General features: G+C 41.4%; 1 protein-coding gene across 2 annotated transcripts in view; it reads right to left on the minus strand.

Annotated features, from left to right (window-relative positions):
- CDK6 (cyclin dependent kinase 6) overlaps positions 1-17,586 on the minus strand; it is a 135,236-nt gene that overhangs the window by 20,046 nt on the left and 97,604 nt on the right. For both annotated transcript variants that reach the window (XM_085310509.1, XM_085310508.1), the window contains one exon: positions 74-124. In XM_085310509.1, coding sequence (XP_085166635.1) covers positions 74-124 — 51 coding nt within the window. The remainder of the gene's footprint in view (positions 1-73; positions 125-17,586) is intronic.

Consider the following 17,586-nt stretch of genomic DNA (forward strand, 5'->3'; position numbering starts at 1 on the left):
CATAGAAACCTCACAATGTTCCACCATTAAAGACATACTGACATTAAAGACAGACTGACATTGTCTTACTTACTCAAAGATTTTTCCTAGCTGATCGACATCTGAATTTCCACGAAAGAGTGGCCTGAAAGAATAAAGAAATATTTTTTAGGAAATTATTTCCTCTAATTAAAGTGAACTTGCACTGGTCACTGAAAGCTGCCAATATAGGGTGAAATCATGGGGTTTTTTTGAGGTCTCACTCCTTTTGCCTTCATGTTTTATCCAGTCTGAGTGCATCACCTTTTAAGTCTCTGCTACATCAGTGAAAAAACAGGATGGATGAAACRTATCTTTGAATATGTTGCTTTAGAGGATTAATTGCGTCTTTAAACAGAAATGAAATAACCTTCTCCCTCTCAACTAGTATTATCCTATGAATTATATAATTCATAAACAAAATAGATTTCATTAGAAAGAACATACTCAAAGAGCTGGTTAGAAAGAAAAAAGCTAARTGGATGTCATGCAATTCATTTAAATATAATAAAATCACAGATCAATTATTAAGGATATAAGTTGAAAATTAAACTCCTTGTGTATTGTACTGGAAAGGTACTCCTAAGCTTGGGGATCAAATAAATGACWATGGATTTATGAAGGTCTGTAAACAATGGCGTGAGAAACAGTACAGAATTTACCTTGAAAGAGAGGAATACTTCTGCTGCATAGATAAAGATACATTCAGGAAAGAAACAAATTAATAGGTAGAATATGCAAAGGTTTTTAGAAAAAGAACAGTGACTAAAAATACTTTCAAAGAGCGATACATATTTTTTTCTTCTCAAAGTGCAATTTAGTATTTTTCTGCTGTTGTAATTTGTAAAATACTATCATCTCATAGTGACTAAACAATAAAATATAAAACTCAGATTTGTCTGCTACRCTGCCAACTTTGCCAGTAGTTCAGTAAGGTGTGATCAACAGTGCAACTGCACATGTAAACGCCAAAGAGAGTCCAACATCTTCCTCATGGATGACCAAGCCAGGAATAAGGTCACCTGTGAGGATCAGCCCTCAGATGCWGAGCAGCACTTTGGCTCAATAAGATGTGGGCAGACGTGGTAGAATAGTCCAAGAAGTGCAATTCAGACACACTGCAAACTGAGGTATTACGTAGGTCAACTGACAGCCAGGCTGCCCCTCTCTGTCGAAGCACAGCTCTCCAGAGTACTGCATGCTGTAAGCTTATTGCTCCAGTTTCCTGTTCAGCTGAAACGCTTGATAAATGCTGTATCTTTTCACTGGCAGCCTTTGGTTATGAAGAAAAGTCATTTCTTCTGCCTCTCTCTGCATCCTCCTGCACAACCTTGATTGCCAAGGACACTGTTTCACAGTTCCACTTCATAAAAGGAGACCTCTCCCATCTATTCTGGGACAACAAGGAGTATCCAGTTATAATTCTTCTCCTCTCATTGCCCATTTTCAGGAGCAGCCGTAGGATTCACATCGCCTATTGCTAAACATGAGTTAATTCCCAGAAAATAGTGCAAAACATCCTGCAACTCTCAGAGGGACAGTAGAGCCTCACGTCACTGTCTATCTTGCAGGTCCACATCAAATATACCAACTGGGTCCAGAGTGCTGGGACAGATCTCATTTAGACATAATAATCTCTACAGAAATCTTTGCCACCAACAAAAAGAGCAAAGCAATAACTGGAAGATGTGATGACCATCTCCGAGGAACTAAGCACACATTTAGTTTCCTTCATGTTTGCTGCCACCCAGGTTATGTCATATCAACTTTACACTGCAAACTGCTTTGGATAGGCCATTGAGAGAACAATTTCACCAAGTTAGATCTGAAACAGTATGACATCAGATTTGAACTGGAAAGATGACGTAGCCTGGGACTTATCCATAAAGTACTGTTTATTTTGACTCTGAAATAAATGATAAATAATGGTATGCACTGATTCCCAGATATACACTGTATTTATTATTGCAGCTTCTTTGACAAGACTGTTTCAACTTACACTTAGAGATTTCTGTATTTTTAAAGTATAAGAAACCCAGTAATACTGGCTTCTAAAAAAGCCCAGCAGAGCTTAACTTCACCCAGACATGAGCATCTATCTCTGCTGTCAGTTTTGAGCCTTATTTTCAAAATGCTCAGCTTCTACAATCCTACTTTTCTCTGTAGTGGCAGGCACACTCCATATCTTCCGAAGTTGGATAATATGACAAGTTTTGATAATTTTGAATGACTTCACAAAATAATTAGCATACAGTGTTCTCCATTACTGTGAGAATTTAATTTTTGCTTCCAGCATTAGAATACTGTGATTCTTTAAACTAACAAAATCTGCACAACCAAATAATCCTATCCAAATAGATGAGAAGTAGATCTAATGCTTTAAAATGTATGCTGAACCTTGTGTTAATGTGAAAGCTTGGCATAGTCGGCCTTGCTTTCAAATCACCTTAGGCAGAGTCATGCCAAAACAAGTATGATTCTTGAGATTTTTAAGAGAGGTTTTTCCCATTGCTGCTGCTGTTTCAGATTTACTAAGAGCTGAAGCAAGAATTTAAATTATTTTGAATAAATAATTATACAACACAAGAGGACCTCCCAGCATATTTTGGTATTTCATCATAATGAAGCATTATTAACTCAGCTTTCAGGCTCCTATCCATCCCACCATTGCTACTACAGAATGCCAACTCTGGACTAGGCTCCACTAATGTAATGAAATTTGCCTCACAAATTTTGGCTGCTGGTTCAGTTGGACTATTGGACGGGTGACTGGGGAAGTAGGTCCACTTAATCAGCAGCCATATGAAGATCTCATCTCACGTTTTGGCACTGGTTATTCTTAAGCAAAGACTTGCCAGCACCCCAAATCCAGCACACCGTATATGGGAACTTTTATCTTAAGCAATAGTTTTTTTAATTCTGTTCTTAAGGGTGGACACCAGCTCTTCTAGTACCACTGAACTGGGAGTATACTCAGCAGCCACAGAAAAGCAAAGCCTCACCTTTGTTCTCTGTATCCTTCCCCTGACTCACTCACCCACTCACTCCCTGAGGTTTATTTATGCAGACTGAATCCAGAAGTCCTTACTCGGGGATATAGTCTTTTCTCTGCGAGCATAATCTCCGAGTTTCACTTTGTAGAATTATTTTTTTTCTTTTTTCCCCTAGGGAAAGGCATGGAACTGGATTTGTCTCCTGTGGCAGCAGATGCAGGTCTGTCCTCTGACTTCAAAGAGCAGTCAGAGACCTAAAAATCTGTGTGAGTCTCAGGAAAAAGGGAGCAACTGGTGCAGAAAAGGGCTATCCAGGGGATGCACTTGCCTTCTCAGTAGTTCCTGGAGCCTCTCAGCCTTCCCTGACTTTGCCTACTACAAAATCTGTGCTTTGAGGGCTCCCACACCATTGCTGTCTCAAAACACACACCTGAGCAGGGAAAAAGGTGACAAAAAGAATTACAGTGCAGATGAGATCAATTTCATCTCCTTGTTTGCTCAAGAAGTCCAAAATATTGTCACGTCCCCACACTTTCCTACTTTTGTTGGTTTTTGCTTTTTTTGATTTTTTAGGGAGACGTGAGGAGGAAAGTGTTACAGGTGACCTGCAGGAGTCCACCTTGTTTGATCTTTCCTTCTCCAGGCCTTGGAGCTAGACTTTTACCCAGTCTCTCTTGAATTAAATGGAGGGGAAAGCTATTTATTTCTAATGTAGGACCAGAGTGCCCTTAGCCTATAGATAAGAAAATGAATTGGAGGTACAACATTATTACTCTGTTCTGTTAAAAAAAAATCCTTTTAAGTCAAAGAGCATGTATTTTTGAAAACACAGAGCTACACTGGTACTAGTACTTGTTCCCGAGGTACAGAATGTGAAGCTACACTCTTAAATGGRTATTAGCTATGAATCTGCATTGTGGCTATTTCCACAAGATAAATCTAGCTACCTTTTTATATGGCAATCCAACACAAAGATAAATATAACACTGAAATAAAAATACAGGTCACGACATAAAGGTGCAATGTAAAACCACACAAATCCTGAACAAGTTAGCAGCTGCTTATAATTTAGAAGGACTTACACCACTAATCTGCTGGCTGAAAGGCTCTCATGCTTATATGCAGCTGAACAAATTAGATTTCTCTTTTATCTTGTCCAAAGGAGTATACTCGGCTCATGTTATTGTCTCATGCTGTCTTTCAYGTACACTGAATGTTCTGTCTATCTGAACTGGATATCTGTGTCTGAAAGGTTAAGTACTTTATTTTATAGATGCTTTATTCATATCTGTGCTACTCAGTACAAACTAAGATATAAACATTTCTGAAGCAGTCTCTATGAAAAAAAAAATCATCCCTAGTGCAACTCCACTAACATGCCAAAAAAATTCCAGAAGTAGCACATACAATGACAACACAACAACATCCAAGAGATAAATGAGGTTTAACTGTAAACTGAACAGATTACTTTTAGACTTACTTTCAGCCTATGGTCCACAAAAGCACAGAGGCTCTGGAAGATACTGTACCAAAGTTTTGAATTTTCACAAAGGTTGAGATTAAAGGCATTGAGAAACACTGCCATAGTCTATACCGCGGTTTACATCCAAGGAAAAAATYTACTTAACAATAAAACCGCGTGGAGTGAGGCACAGGTTCCTTGACTGTGACAGACATTTTGAACCAGTTACTGCGATTCTGTTTGGAAACTACCTTTTAATTTCTGACATCGAGCGATTAAGCTACAGATAGTATAGATCTGCGAAGAAAGCTTAGGTAAAGGAAAACAGCAATAAAGACAGAAAAAGTAAAACAGTAATGAAGATGGAAAAAAGCAGTGAAGAAATTCTCTTTCTAATCCAAACATATTACAAAGCCATAGAGATAATTCTAGAGTTGCCAATGCAACTGTCTGCAAAGCTAGACAAGGAGCCAAATATGTAAGAAATAACTTCCAAAACAGTTGGATTTGCTCAGTCTGGTGACAACAGCCGTGGGGAATCCCACCACCTTCCCKGTTATCACAGAAAAACAATATGGATAATCTCTTGATCACTGACTTGAATATATACAACACTTCTGGTGAAAAGTCTGTATACCAGCAATCCAGACGGAGGCAACGCAAGAACCGCGTAAAATCGAAAAGAGCGCCAGGGATGGGGAAGGCAGAGCCTGCTTTCTTGGGCGCGCAAGGCTGASGGGTCGGGCTGAGAAGGCGGCGAGCAGAAGCGCTGGGGAGAGGAGCAGCAATTCCAGAGCAGGTAGCTGCTCATCTGCAGGCATAAGAGATGGGGGAGATGGTGGAAGAGAAAGCGCATGGTAACTTGACATAGTGGAGAGAAAAACGTAAATGGAAAGAACAAAGAAGCAGCTTATCGAAGTGGAACAAGGAATTTTAGATGTCAGTAACATTGTAGTAGTTAAGTTTCGGAGTCTGTATGTGTGTGTATGTGAGAGCAACAAGGTGACAGTGAAGAAACTAAAAAACTTRAGCCAAGAAGCATTTGCCAAGGAATCCTGCATCGTGCCACGGGAAGGCTGCCAAGCTACATAGTCTGTGACTCAGAGATATATTTAAATGATGTTTTCTTTTTCTTTTCATATTATAAAATGTGAAGAGCTGGCAAATAATTTTGTCAGATTCTCAGTTACTTGTCATGAAAAAAATATTGTCATTTTTAGAATTAAAAACAAGTAAGACCTAAAACTAAAATCATGAGATGACTAGAAATAACATGATCTGGACTGTCCTGTGGAAACCTTTATTCAGAGGGATTATTTCTGAGCCGATTCCTCACTCATGTTCCCACCACTGCTTCTCCTTGACAGCTCCCTTGGACATGTCTGCACTGCAGGCATGAAAAGGGAAACCGAAGCAAGATGTAAGGAAAAAATAGGTATTCCTACTTAGAGACGAAGGTCCTTGCCGCCTCTGATTAGTGACATGGATGTAGTGCGGTATAAAACTTCATCCTGCAAGCAGGCCCCAGCTGACAACGTTGCATGCTCTGGACAGTTACCCACTTCCAGTCACACGCGTCTTGCCTCAGCTCTTGTGCAATGCAGAGTTCTCATTTTAAACGTAACATTTTTTTGTACTTCTCCCTCTCCTCTCCCTTTAATAATATCTCTGTGTGGGTGGGAGCCAGGCGCAGCATAGGGAAGAAGTTACTTCATGTAGAGCTTATTATACTTGATCACAAATTGCTCAAGACTTTGAAGAAACGTAGCGTCTCTTCTCCTACATTTAAGAGAGACGGCATGGATAATAAATGTTAGGACTGAGGAGAAAATATATGATGCTTTAGAGCTCAGCTAAAATCTGGCAAAGAGCAGATCAGCCATCTTGAGTTTCTCATTTTAGTCTTTTAACAGCCCTAATTCTTTTACCCCAAATCTACTATTCTTCAAGTAGGATAGCACCATAATCTCTATGACATCTCTAAGATTATCATCAGTATTAAAACTGTTATCAGAATCAGAGCTAGCGTATCAAAAGGATGACAATAATTATTAGCATTTTCTCTGAAGATTTGCAAGAACTTGAGGAGTTTCATTCGATAGCCAGTGGCGGAGAAAGGAAAATTGGTGGTTTCTGAGAAGCTGCTGCAAACTCCCAGTGCAGTAGCGTGTTGAATTTGCTCCTCGCTATTTAAGATGAATTCCAAAAAGACAGATAAAATTCTGCTCCCCCTATACGTACACACAGACTATTTTCTAAGAAACGTAATGGTGTCCTGCTTGAACTCAGCTGTGCGTACCCTGCAGACACGAGCCAGGAGGGGAAAGACGCAGCCGGCAGTCCTGCAGTGAAGCTCCTGGACACCAACCACCTCCGGCACCCGTGGCTGGAAACTAATAGTGTCCAAAAGGAGGTAAAAGGCAAGATGGCACATAATGTTAATAGTAAGAGAGGGCACGTTAAAAAGGGGTAGAAATTTGGCAATCTCCTTTTGGGTTAAGTTTGCTAATCAGGTGAGAGTCTCCTGGCACGGGTTTTCATTGTGGGAAGTTTGCACTGCTCTGCTGCCAGTGTTTTTAACATATGAATTTCCTCAGGGTTTTTAAATACAGGTTGGCAACCTGTGAAGAGCCAGAATTGTAAAGGGATTAATCACAAGAAATTTGCAGAGGGATATGCATGTTCCCTTTGAAAGTCTAACTGAAAGGGAAAGGTTAGTAAAAGGGAAACCAACCAGTGGCACCATGGGCACCCTTACGGGCAAAGCAGGGCCAGCCCCCRTGTAGATTCAGTTCACGTAAGCAAGTGTCAAGGTCCAAGGTGGCCTTGGAGCAGAATGAAGGGCCTCAGCCCCACCGCTGCATTCAAAGAGAGCTCTACCACAGCCATCAGTGACTCCAGGATCAGCTACGTAAGCTCTAGTTTCACAACCTCTCATAAGAAAGAAAAAAAAGTCTTTCAACAGAAGGATATAGCATGCCTGGTAGAAACAAAAAGTGAGATGAGTGCAGATTTTATCTTCATCCGTAATATGCTCTAACATGGGAAGATCTTGTTTGTTCCTGGGCTGAACTGCTTCAGTATTCATCATTTAATACCTTTTTTTTTTTTTTTTAATGGAAGAGCCTTGATAGGTTCAATGTCCTTCACTTATTCCCTACGCACGTACGTCACAGTTCTCTTATCTGCAGACATTTGCTTCCCCAGAAGATTTGTAGGTTTATTTCACCAGGGCTTTTAGAGCAGTTATCTCAGCTCCGTGAGCATGATACAACAGTGGCATTTTGAAAACTGTCCSGACATCTGAAGCAAGTTCTGGAAATACATACACAACTGACCTTGGCAAAAAGGAAAGGCTAAAACAAAATGTATGGTTTCTGCTTAGAGGAAACACAGAAGCATTCCTCTCATTCGTACTGACAGTTCTCACCAGCAATATGATTTAACTATTTTTGTGTTAAATACCCCATCACTGCACWGAGTAAAACTGTATCTTGTCGGTCAGTAGTTTCAAGTTTAATTATATAGCTAAACTGCAGGCTTCTGCATTTTTTAGCATCCAGACAGAACTACTGGTATGACAAATACAATATGATTGTGCTTTCCCACAAACACTTATTTAGTTTTCTGTATTTTCTTCTTTCTCATGAGCCTATTTCATATCCCCTTTCTAAACTYGCTATCTCAAAAACTGCCAAGCTTCTTTGTTGTTCTTGTGCAACTGCATTTTAAGGTTTAAAGGTAGTAACTGAACTCAGTATTAGATTAAGGCTGTCCTGTGTGGCTGGGTAGGAGCTGAGAGAGCTCCTTCTTCTCCAGGTCAGCCACTGAAGCAGAGCCAATCTGCAGAGCGCTGTGCACAGGCAGCACTGACCTTGAAACGACTGAAATCCTTCTCCTTGAGCATGCCAGAGATCTTTTCCACTACTCTTTACATTTTCACACCTTTTCAGCTCCTAAATTATTCTCAATTAAAAATCTAGCAGACAGCATCCCACAATTTAAGTCAGAGCTGGTCATGTCACCATGGAGGTGCTTGTTCATGCTGTTTTAAGCGTTTTTGCAATGAAGTACCTACAAGGTAAGCAACAGGATTCTTCTAAGTTACAAAAGAAACAAGTTAATACAAAACTAATCCATATACTACACATACTGGTTCATTCAATCTGCTTGAAGATACTAAGCAAATTAACCTTAAAGTATGTTTTTCAGGGTTTTCTGGATTTTTTTTTCTCAAAAATGCTAAGCAAGGAGCTTCACAGACTAAAGCATGCCCTACAGATAAAAGATCTTACAATCTTAAATGTGTAATAAGAAGTCTTGAGCAGGGAGGACTGGTATAAAATATATCCATCATTATGAATTAAAGATAAAACAGTATCTCTCTTTGACTAAATTACTAGTCTAACATTTTTTGAAATTCTAGAGCTGGGAAAGTAAAGAGGAAAAGCAAATAACCAACGAAAAATGCACCAAGGGGGAAAAAAACATCTGCCATCTGTAGTGGTGAGGTGACAGAGGTGACAGTGAGGTAAGAGASGTTGGGCATTGGCGCTCTGGGACTTTAGAAATGGGAGACCCAAAAGATGTCTAATTTCCACATCTGAAGGGAACTATCAAATTGAAAACAGTTTACAAAATCTAGATGATCAAATTCTCAATACAGAAAAAAAATCCAAGAGCAACGGGTTTCTTCTTTGGGAAAGTGCTACAAACTAAGGGAGAGGATCCTTGGACTGTCTGTGCAACGAGGCTTGAGCTGCTCCTATGTGGCAGTGCATGTTTTGGTCTATGATCACTTCTGTTACCCATATTAGGTGTTAATGGCACCTGTTGCACTAAACCTCCCCAAAGCTTTTCAGACAAACCCGAAACATCAGAAGAACCCTCCCCCTGTAAACTAGTACCTCTCGTCACCTTCAACTGTAATAAAATACCGTTGGTTGGAAAGGAATCTCCGAAAGGGGATTACAACCCTTCAGACAAGAAAGGCCGGGAAAACATTTTCAGTACTAAACAACAAACTATTATGTGAGCAGAGGTGAAATTTCAACTTCAGACTTTTCTCCAGCTGTGGAGGTTGAGCCTCAAAAGACATGAAAATGGATTAGAAGGATGAAGTGAAAAAAATATTTTAATTTGCAGCAGCTGTGTTGGCTTACAGTGAATTAATAAACACCTGCAGAAAAAGTTGAGATAAGCCTTAAAGGTGGAAAGTATTTATAGCAACCATACAAAGAAAACTGATACAGTTTTCAAAGGCCAGTTAACCGAAATATCATTTTGCCCTGAGTAATACTTYTTCCCAGGCAATATGCAATTTTACTGAGGCTGCACAAGCTGCAAGTTTTACAGGTACTGGCCCATGCAAGTGCATGGTATTGTGCAGTCCCTTATTGGGAGCTCTGCCAATATTTATTGTGTTCATCTGTTACTGATTTCATGTAAAATCATCCTTTCCCATTTTCCCAACCAAAAGAAAGAATAATTTTTTTTATATGAAAGAGAGAGAAAAAAAAAAAAAAGAACTTCTAGGTGACAATACTGCCCGGATGCCACCCTCCCCTCTGCTGGTGTAGCATTGACATGAATACATCACACTGCAAACTTTTAATTGCATTTCCAAGCTTCATAGATGAATTTGGGGACAATTTTTATCCTATACTTGTTGCCAGTACGCTGCCATTACTGAAAAACTAGCCCACTTCTGTGTTGTCAGTGGTACAACYTCCACTGTTTTTTGACATCATTTTAATGGGAATAGTATAAAACTCATTATCTCTACAGAATGAATAGTGCTGAGCAGCTGTCACTGCTTGTGGCACCCCAGCCCTTGAACTTTTCAATCCACATGTCATGTGTTGTTCACCACCTCTGCGTCCCCTGCTAGGAGTTTCCCAAGATCCACATGGACTTGGCTGTCTTTTCAGAAAAGCAATTTATAGCAACCRGGAGCTGCCAAGAGCTCTAGAAAAAGGCCATCAACGACATCAAGCACAGAGGTGTGTTTGAACTGTCGGTATAGCAAAAGAAGCAGAGAGCTGCTCGGAATCCAGAATCCTCCTCTGAACTAAATGAATAACCAAGCCAAAGCTTCCCACCACAGTATATTGTTTTATGCCTTGCTTTTCACACAGTCATGGCTACAGKGTTGACCAAAAACACTGGAGTCTTTATTCTAGGCCGTCTTTAAACTCCAGTTCCCAGGAATTCGTCCTCACCATCAACCTCTTAAAAGTTCTAGGAGATGAGCAATGTGTACCTCTCTTTCTATAGTTATTTTCCAGTAAAGGAAAACTGATGCCCAGGCAGGAAAGAAGCAAGAAAGAAGCACTGTTTCTGTATCTCAGTGGGTAGGACACTCAGCTAGGAGAGAGTTCTGACTTTATATACACGCTCTTTCATTACTGAGGGGTCTGGTGTCTTCTGGTTGTAACTGAGTATCTTCATTCTTACAGCAGCAGGGTATGATTCATTACTGCCAAGCAGGCTTAATTTAAAAGCTATAAAGAGCAACATTACTGAAAAAATCTCTTGCTACATATACTTACTTAGATGCTGAAAGCTTGAACTCCAATTATTTGGATATAAAGAGCACTTTAAAAATTATTCAGTTGCATAGAACAGTGTGTATGTAGTGCTGATATAATAATAAAAATGCTTCTTGGACATAATATAGTAAAAATCACCTGATAATTGACAATAATTGGTCAGATTCTGGATGATACAGCAGACTGAGTCAATCATCTTCTGATTTAGTTACAGATTCAGACTCAGTCAAAATCAATAGTAACTGAATCTTCATGCCAATTTACTCTAGTTCAGTTGAATAAATCAGTGCAATTGAAGTAATCCCTTGGATGCAAGTCTTATCTGACAAATGTCTATATTCCAAAAGCACTTATTATTGACAAGCCTGGACACTTTAGGAGAGAAGCCATGGATATGGAGAATATTTAAGCAAAAGAAGAAATACTACATCAGAGATTGTGTTAGCATTGCTTCCGGACAACACACGTTCAGTACATCTATAAAAGGAAAGCAGAGGGTATTATGCGTGAGTTTCTGGAAGAAGTCAGATGGTTTGCCCATGCAGAGACAGACTGCATTTCCTCTAAGACTGCAAAATGAAGCGYGCAGGCAGCGTAAGCGGGCAGCCAGGCATGTCACATGCTGACACCTGACTTGTCGCGCCCTGGCTCCGTCCTCCAGCGGAGCCGAGGGACCAGGGCGGCCGCGTCTGCCGTGCCCTGGCTCGCGCACGGCCGGCGCGGCCGCAGCTGGAGAGGGGCGTGCAAGCAGCCGCGGCGGCTGTGCCACAGGCGTTGCGCAAAAACAAACATGAGAGGCACGGCAACACCACGTGCGTTCGTACCGCGGGGCGAGCTGTGGCTTCGGAGGAAGAGGAAGGGACAGGAACCGGCGTGAGCCATCTCCTGCCGTGCTCCTTCTCTGCCTCCTCGTSCGCGGGGGCCCGGCGGAGCCGCGGCGGCGCAGCTACCTGCGGGTTCCCGCGGGCGYGGGAGAGCCGCCGCCGCATCCCTTGCTCCCGTCACCACCCCTGCCTCCCCTAACTCCGGCTCCCTCCGGCTCCTTGACACCGGCGCGCTGGCCGCAGGCCCGCTCCCACGCTCTCCGCAGCCGTGTGAACCCCGCGGCGGAGGTAAGCGTTCCCGCAAAGGCGGTGCCGGTGCGGAGCTGCCTCCGGGCGCTGCAGCTCCCGGGCAGAAATGCACTTCCAGAGATCTAAATACCACATTTCTTACAGCTTTCTCGTTGGCGTTTTGAGCTCTCCTCTGCCAGGCAATTATTCACTTGGTACGAAGCAGTACAAAATTGCGGTAAGTTGTTATGTTTTGCTCAGCTGTCCTTACATGTTTTTAAACTCCTGCTCCTGTCTGTTCCTTTAGGCACACTTCGCACCGCTCCCCTGCAGATTCATGATTTCTTTTAGACGCAGAGAACATCTCACAGCTTTGGTGGGCACCTACATATGGAGCAGTGCCAGTGCAAAGCTCTTAAGAAGGAAAAACACAAATGTCGGATGGATTTGTCCTGGAAACTTCTGAACTATTGCATACTGTATTTATGACTGATTCATGGCAGCTAATTAATAGACTATTATTATCATACCAACGCCCAGGAAAAGATCCCGAACACCATCTTGGAGTTTAAATTCCTTTTTTGTAGGTGTTTTCTTACRAAAGAGAAAAGTAAATAAAAACAAAGTTTAGTTCTGTTACGTGCCAAACAAAAGCACACAGAGCTTCCCCCAGCCAAGCTCCGGGCRCAAAGCAAAGCCTCCCTTGGCCAAGCTCCGCAGGCAGCAAGCTGCGCGAGACGGCCCGCAGGCTCCCTCAAAAGCAAAGTCTTTGGGCAGCGGGCAGCCCAATTTCTCACGCCCCAGTTTCCTTTACAAGTGTCAGGAGGTTAATGCTAAGCACTTGCAAATATCTACAGCTTGTCCCCTATTTTGTGGCCTTCTAGCCACACGGAAAGGTCTGGAGTCGTATCTTTTCTTCTGACCTCTGGCCAGGCTAAATTTACCTTGTCACAGACTGGCGCATCACCCCTCTAATGAATGTATTTTTTAACGGATGATCTGTTCAGGAGGATTTCGGAGCATCTGCACGTGAGGACCCTCCCAGGACGAGGGTCCCTGGTGAGCACCGGCCAGGCTTCGCCGGTGCGCGATGGTGCAGGGTGTCCCTGTCCCAAGCCCCAGCCTCCCTGGGGCAAGCTCATCACCCGAACTTCACACCCAGATGAAGTGTCGTCTGCGAGCACACCATTTYTAATGGTCTCCTGCCTCAGGGCTCCCTTCTGTTTTTTTGCCGGGGGYAATGACAGTTTTTGGTTTCTCTGGTTTATCAACGGTTTCCCTTACCAACAGATCTATTCCTCTCACTGAAAGTCTGGCACGGCTGGAAACTAGGAGGAAAACCACAACTGAATGGCCTGGCACTCGCTTACCACTCATCTCCAACCACAGGCTGATACAGTTACTGGATCTGACTAACGGCTCTCCGCCAGCCCAACTGTAGACACTTAAAATGGTATCAGCCAGCAAAGGCTTGAAGGAAAATGTGAGCTAAAAAACAATGAGGGACTTTATTTTTAACAAAGTGATGCTGTCTTGAAATCTCTTATCTTTTTTGTACACAGCAATTATTGGTATTGTTCTGACTGTTTGCCCTTCGCTCCCTTAATGTGCATTTGTCCTCTGCCCAAAGCCAACGGGAGTTCTGCCACTGACTGAGGATTAAACAGAAAACAGTCCTGCTTATCAGAAAACAAGAGTAACATGAGCAAGTGCAGTCTTCTGCCTTCCTTTGCTAGTAAACTTTGAAGCAAAATGTCACTGTTCTTCTGTCAGATCACTAAGGTCAGGAAGCTAAATTGTGGCTTGGGTCTATTCAGCTTAAGAGACGCTTTAAAAAAATTTTCTGTAATAAGCTGGCCACCTATCTGGAGAGGAAGAAAAAAAATCCTATTTTATTAGAGTCTGGTTTGGAAAAACCATCAGCCTCCCACACACCCATATGCACATGAATGGCAGAAGAATAAAGGAGGAAAAGTGCAAAGCACAGAATTCTGAATGCTGACAAGATCTTTCCAGGGAATGAACCTTCTCCCAGCGCAGTTGGTCTGGGCTGTGGTGAACTTTTATGGCACTTGCAACTTAAATCATTCTTGTAACAAAACAAGATAATTTCCAAAAATGGCAAAAACAAACTCAGGCCAAAACTGTACAGTACCTTGGTTCAAAGATTGCAAATCAAGCTGTTTAGCTTTTACAGTTAGAAGCTGCAACATCCACCTTTGCTTGTTAAAGACAAAGAAGAAAGAAAGAAGAAAGCACTGTTGTTTTAATTTTCCTGCTACCAAAATCTAACTGAGAGCAGGCAGTCAAGTGAATGATTATGTTTTCAAGCTTTTGGTCCACTAGATATGTCAGTTTAAGGCTCACTGGAAAACACCAGATAATATGATTGCAAAGTCTGTGTTTAAAATTGCTGAGTGATAAAGAGAACTGTTCTTTCTTATACCACATTTAAGAAGTTTGCCAGTTTACAGGGAAAACCCCACTTGTAAGCAGAGTTCATACACGTATTCCTGAGGTGCCTTTTGCCTAGATATCTGTGATGTCTTGGCTTTATTACTCCTTCCTTCTCAGTATCCAGATATACCTCTTCCCCCTCCTTTTTTTCCTTTTTTTTTTTCTTTTATGGATTCCCTTCCTGCTCCATCTATTTCTTTCTTCTTTTCAGTATTTAGATGATTGGGAAACATCTTACTGGTCTCTTCTCTCTTTGCTTTTGAAAAGCATTTCAGAAATGTGCTGAAAATAGGAGAAGGGAGCACAAAGAGGTCTGATTAGGAGCCGAAAAAGATAGAAACTTGACCACATGCAGAACTACAGGATCTAGGACGCAAAGTGAAATATTCCAACTGCTGTGCATTTGCAATGCCCACCTAAAACAGTGAGGAATAAATCCTCAGATATGCTGAAGCACAGGAGTATAAGCAATAAAGAATTAAAACGCATGTGATATGAGACAAAACGATGTCRCAGAAATACACCTTACAAATCTGTACATGATAATACCGGTATATCTCTGGTAGATATTTCCAGACTCTGCTCCTGGTACTACCATTGTATGTGCAAAGAGGTAAAATGAAATTGTAGTCTTCACCCCGAGCAGTCAGAGTTACCGTTCTTTCTCTTGTGTTCAGTGTGACTAGCATTTCATGTCTATCCACATAGGAAGAGGTTAAAAACCCAGTCTGGTGAACAAGATCACAACAGTGTGCCAAACAAGTGTTAATACAGATCACTGCAAAAAGCCAAAGAATGTAATCCTATCCTACAGAAATTGCGGTAATGTTTCCATGATTTCCTACCCTACATAAATCATAAGTTTTCCCGTCAATTTCAATTTAAGACAGAGTTTCATCTGCAGCATTGTATAGGAACACATGGTCTCACCTTCATCCTGGTCCTGTCCAAACCACAGGCTCTTCAGTCACACCTTTGCCTGCACTGATACACTTGGTCTATGGCAAGAACAGGGACTGGTCTAAGAAAAATAAGCTCTGTATTAAGCTGCATAGTATTTTGTTATGAGTGTTCCAGCATATGATACTTCACCATTGATCACAGGCTTTAAACAAATGTTTCTGTGCCTCCAATGCTTTGAATAATTCAGTGAGATTAACGGAAAACATTTCTTAAGTGATGACATACTATGGTATAGTTTGAACTGAAGGTCACTTAATACATATAAAGCCTCCAGGCAGGTATGCATTTGGAAAGTTACAGATTAATTGTATATTCATCAAAAGCATTCAGCATCAAGACAGTTAATCACAAGGAATGGCAAGGAAGATATATCAGGAGTAAAGGACATAGTACTGTGAATTGCCAAGCAATTCTCTGCAATAGCAGAATTTATATTCTCCAAAGCTCACTGTCATCTCTACTTCTTCATTCTCTGTGTGAAGAACATGCTTAGGTAGTTTGAAATCTGTGGTTCTGCTGTTGAACATATGTTGCCAGATGTATACCTAATTTTTTTCAAAGTGCAACCTTAAATGACTACATCTGTGAGAAATTAGCACCTATAAGAACAGCTAATTCAAACCAAACGCGTGCATAACCAAAAAGATGCTAGTTTGAAGACCAGACTCAAGAACTAACTGGACTGCAAATCTCTCCTGAGATAAAAGCCACCTGTCCCATTCAAAGCAGCAGAAAACCTGTAGGATCTGTTAGGAGTTATCACTTACTTGCCCACCAGCAACAAATGGGATACTAGACCTCCTGTTCTGGGTAAAGACATGCATACAGTAGCTCAAATATTGACAACCTAAATTCCTTCAAAACTACTTTTTTTTTTTCCTGTGATACTTTGGTAGCCAGATAACAATAGTCACGCTGAGAGAATGATCTAAATTCTTGCCCATTTAGCTTCTGCTACACAGAGTCTCATGTAGACCGCAGCAGTGAGACTGAATACCAGCATCAGCTCCACAACCGACAGTTCTTAGTATCTCGCATATACACTGCAATCCTTATTTTGAATGAAAGTCTCACAGTCCTGGGGAGTTAACTATGAAAGTTTATTTCCTAGATAAGATAACAGACAGCTTGTGCAGGGTCACTGCAAGAAGAGCAGGGACTGGAAGCCAGGACAACACAACACAATACCCTCCCCATCTTGCTGGTCTGCAACACCATCTTGCAGAGGCAACACTCCACCTAAGTGCTGCACGATATACATTAACAGAGTTTAGCTCTGCCACGCTTTGTGCTACTCTGCCACATCAAATTGCTTCTGGGAAGTTTACAGTCCCCTTTGAAGTCAGGGTTAATTTCAACAATGATTTCGATGAAGCCAAGACTTTACCATATGATAAAGCTAAAAAGAGACATTCTTTCCACCTAGGGATAGAAGTTCAAACTTTCCTAACCAGCTTCAGTTTCTAGAGACAGTCCAAAGCCAGGTGTTTTCATTATATTTGGCTATTTTTTCTGAAACTGCTCGACCATCCCCTGTTCCACAAGGCCATAACTGACACATGGATTTCAATGTCCACTGCTCTTCCTTCGTCCAAAATGTGATGTGCAATCTGGTGGTGAAGTGGACCATGACCTGTCTCCTTCAACAGACTGTTACGCTAGCACTTGGTTCTGGAGTGGAACTAGAAAAAGTACATGCAACGGATCAGCTGCATTGCAGACTGAACTGGTAACTATGACTTGTCTGGGAAGTGGAATAAATACATAGCAGATTTTATTCTGAAAGATCTCTTGCAATTATTCTATTCTGTAAAACACTATATCTAAGAATGAATATGAATGTTTTGCTAGTTCTTTTTTTTTGCTTAACTGTTAAATGTTTTGTTCATGATTAAAAGGAGCCTGTAGGTCCCAAATCCAGTTCTTATATCACAGTCTCATTACTATACTGGGCTCTATGCTTTGATTTTATCACATCTTTATTACCAAGATATTACCAAGAGTAACAAAGTCTTGGGCTTGTCTGCACACAATGATGTAACTACTCTAACTGGACACACTTACACTCTCATAAAGACGACTTTTACTCT

This window comes from Rhea americana, unplaced genomic scaffold, assembly GCF_003343005.1.
Source record: "Rhea americana isolate MKP2758 unplaced genomic scaffold, rheAme1 scaffold_32, whole genome shotgun sequence".
Classification (NCBI taxonomy): domain Eukaryota; kingdom Metazoa; phylum Chordata; class Aves; order Rheiformes; family Rheidae; genus Rhea; species Rhea americana.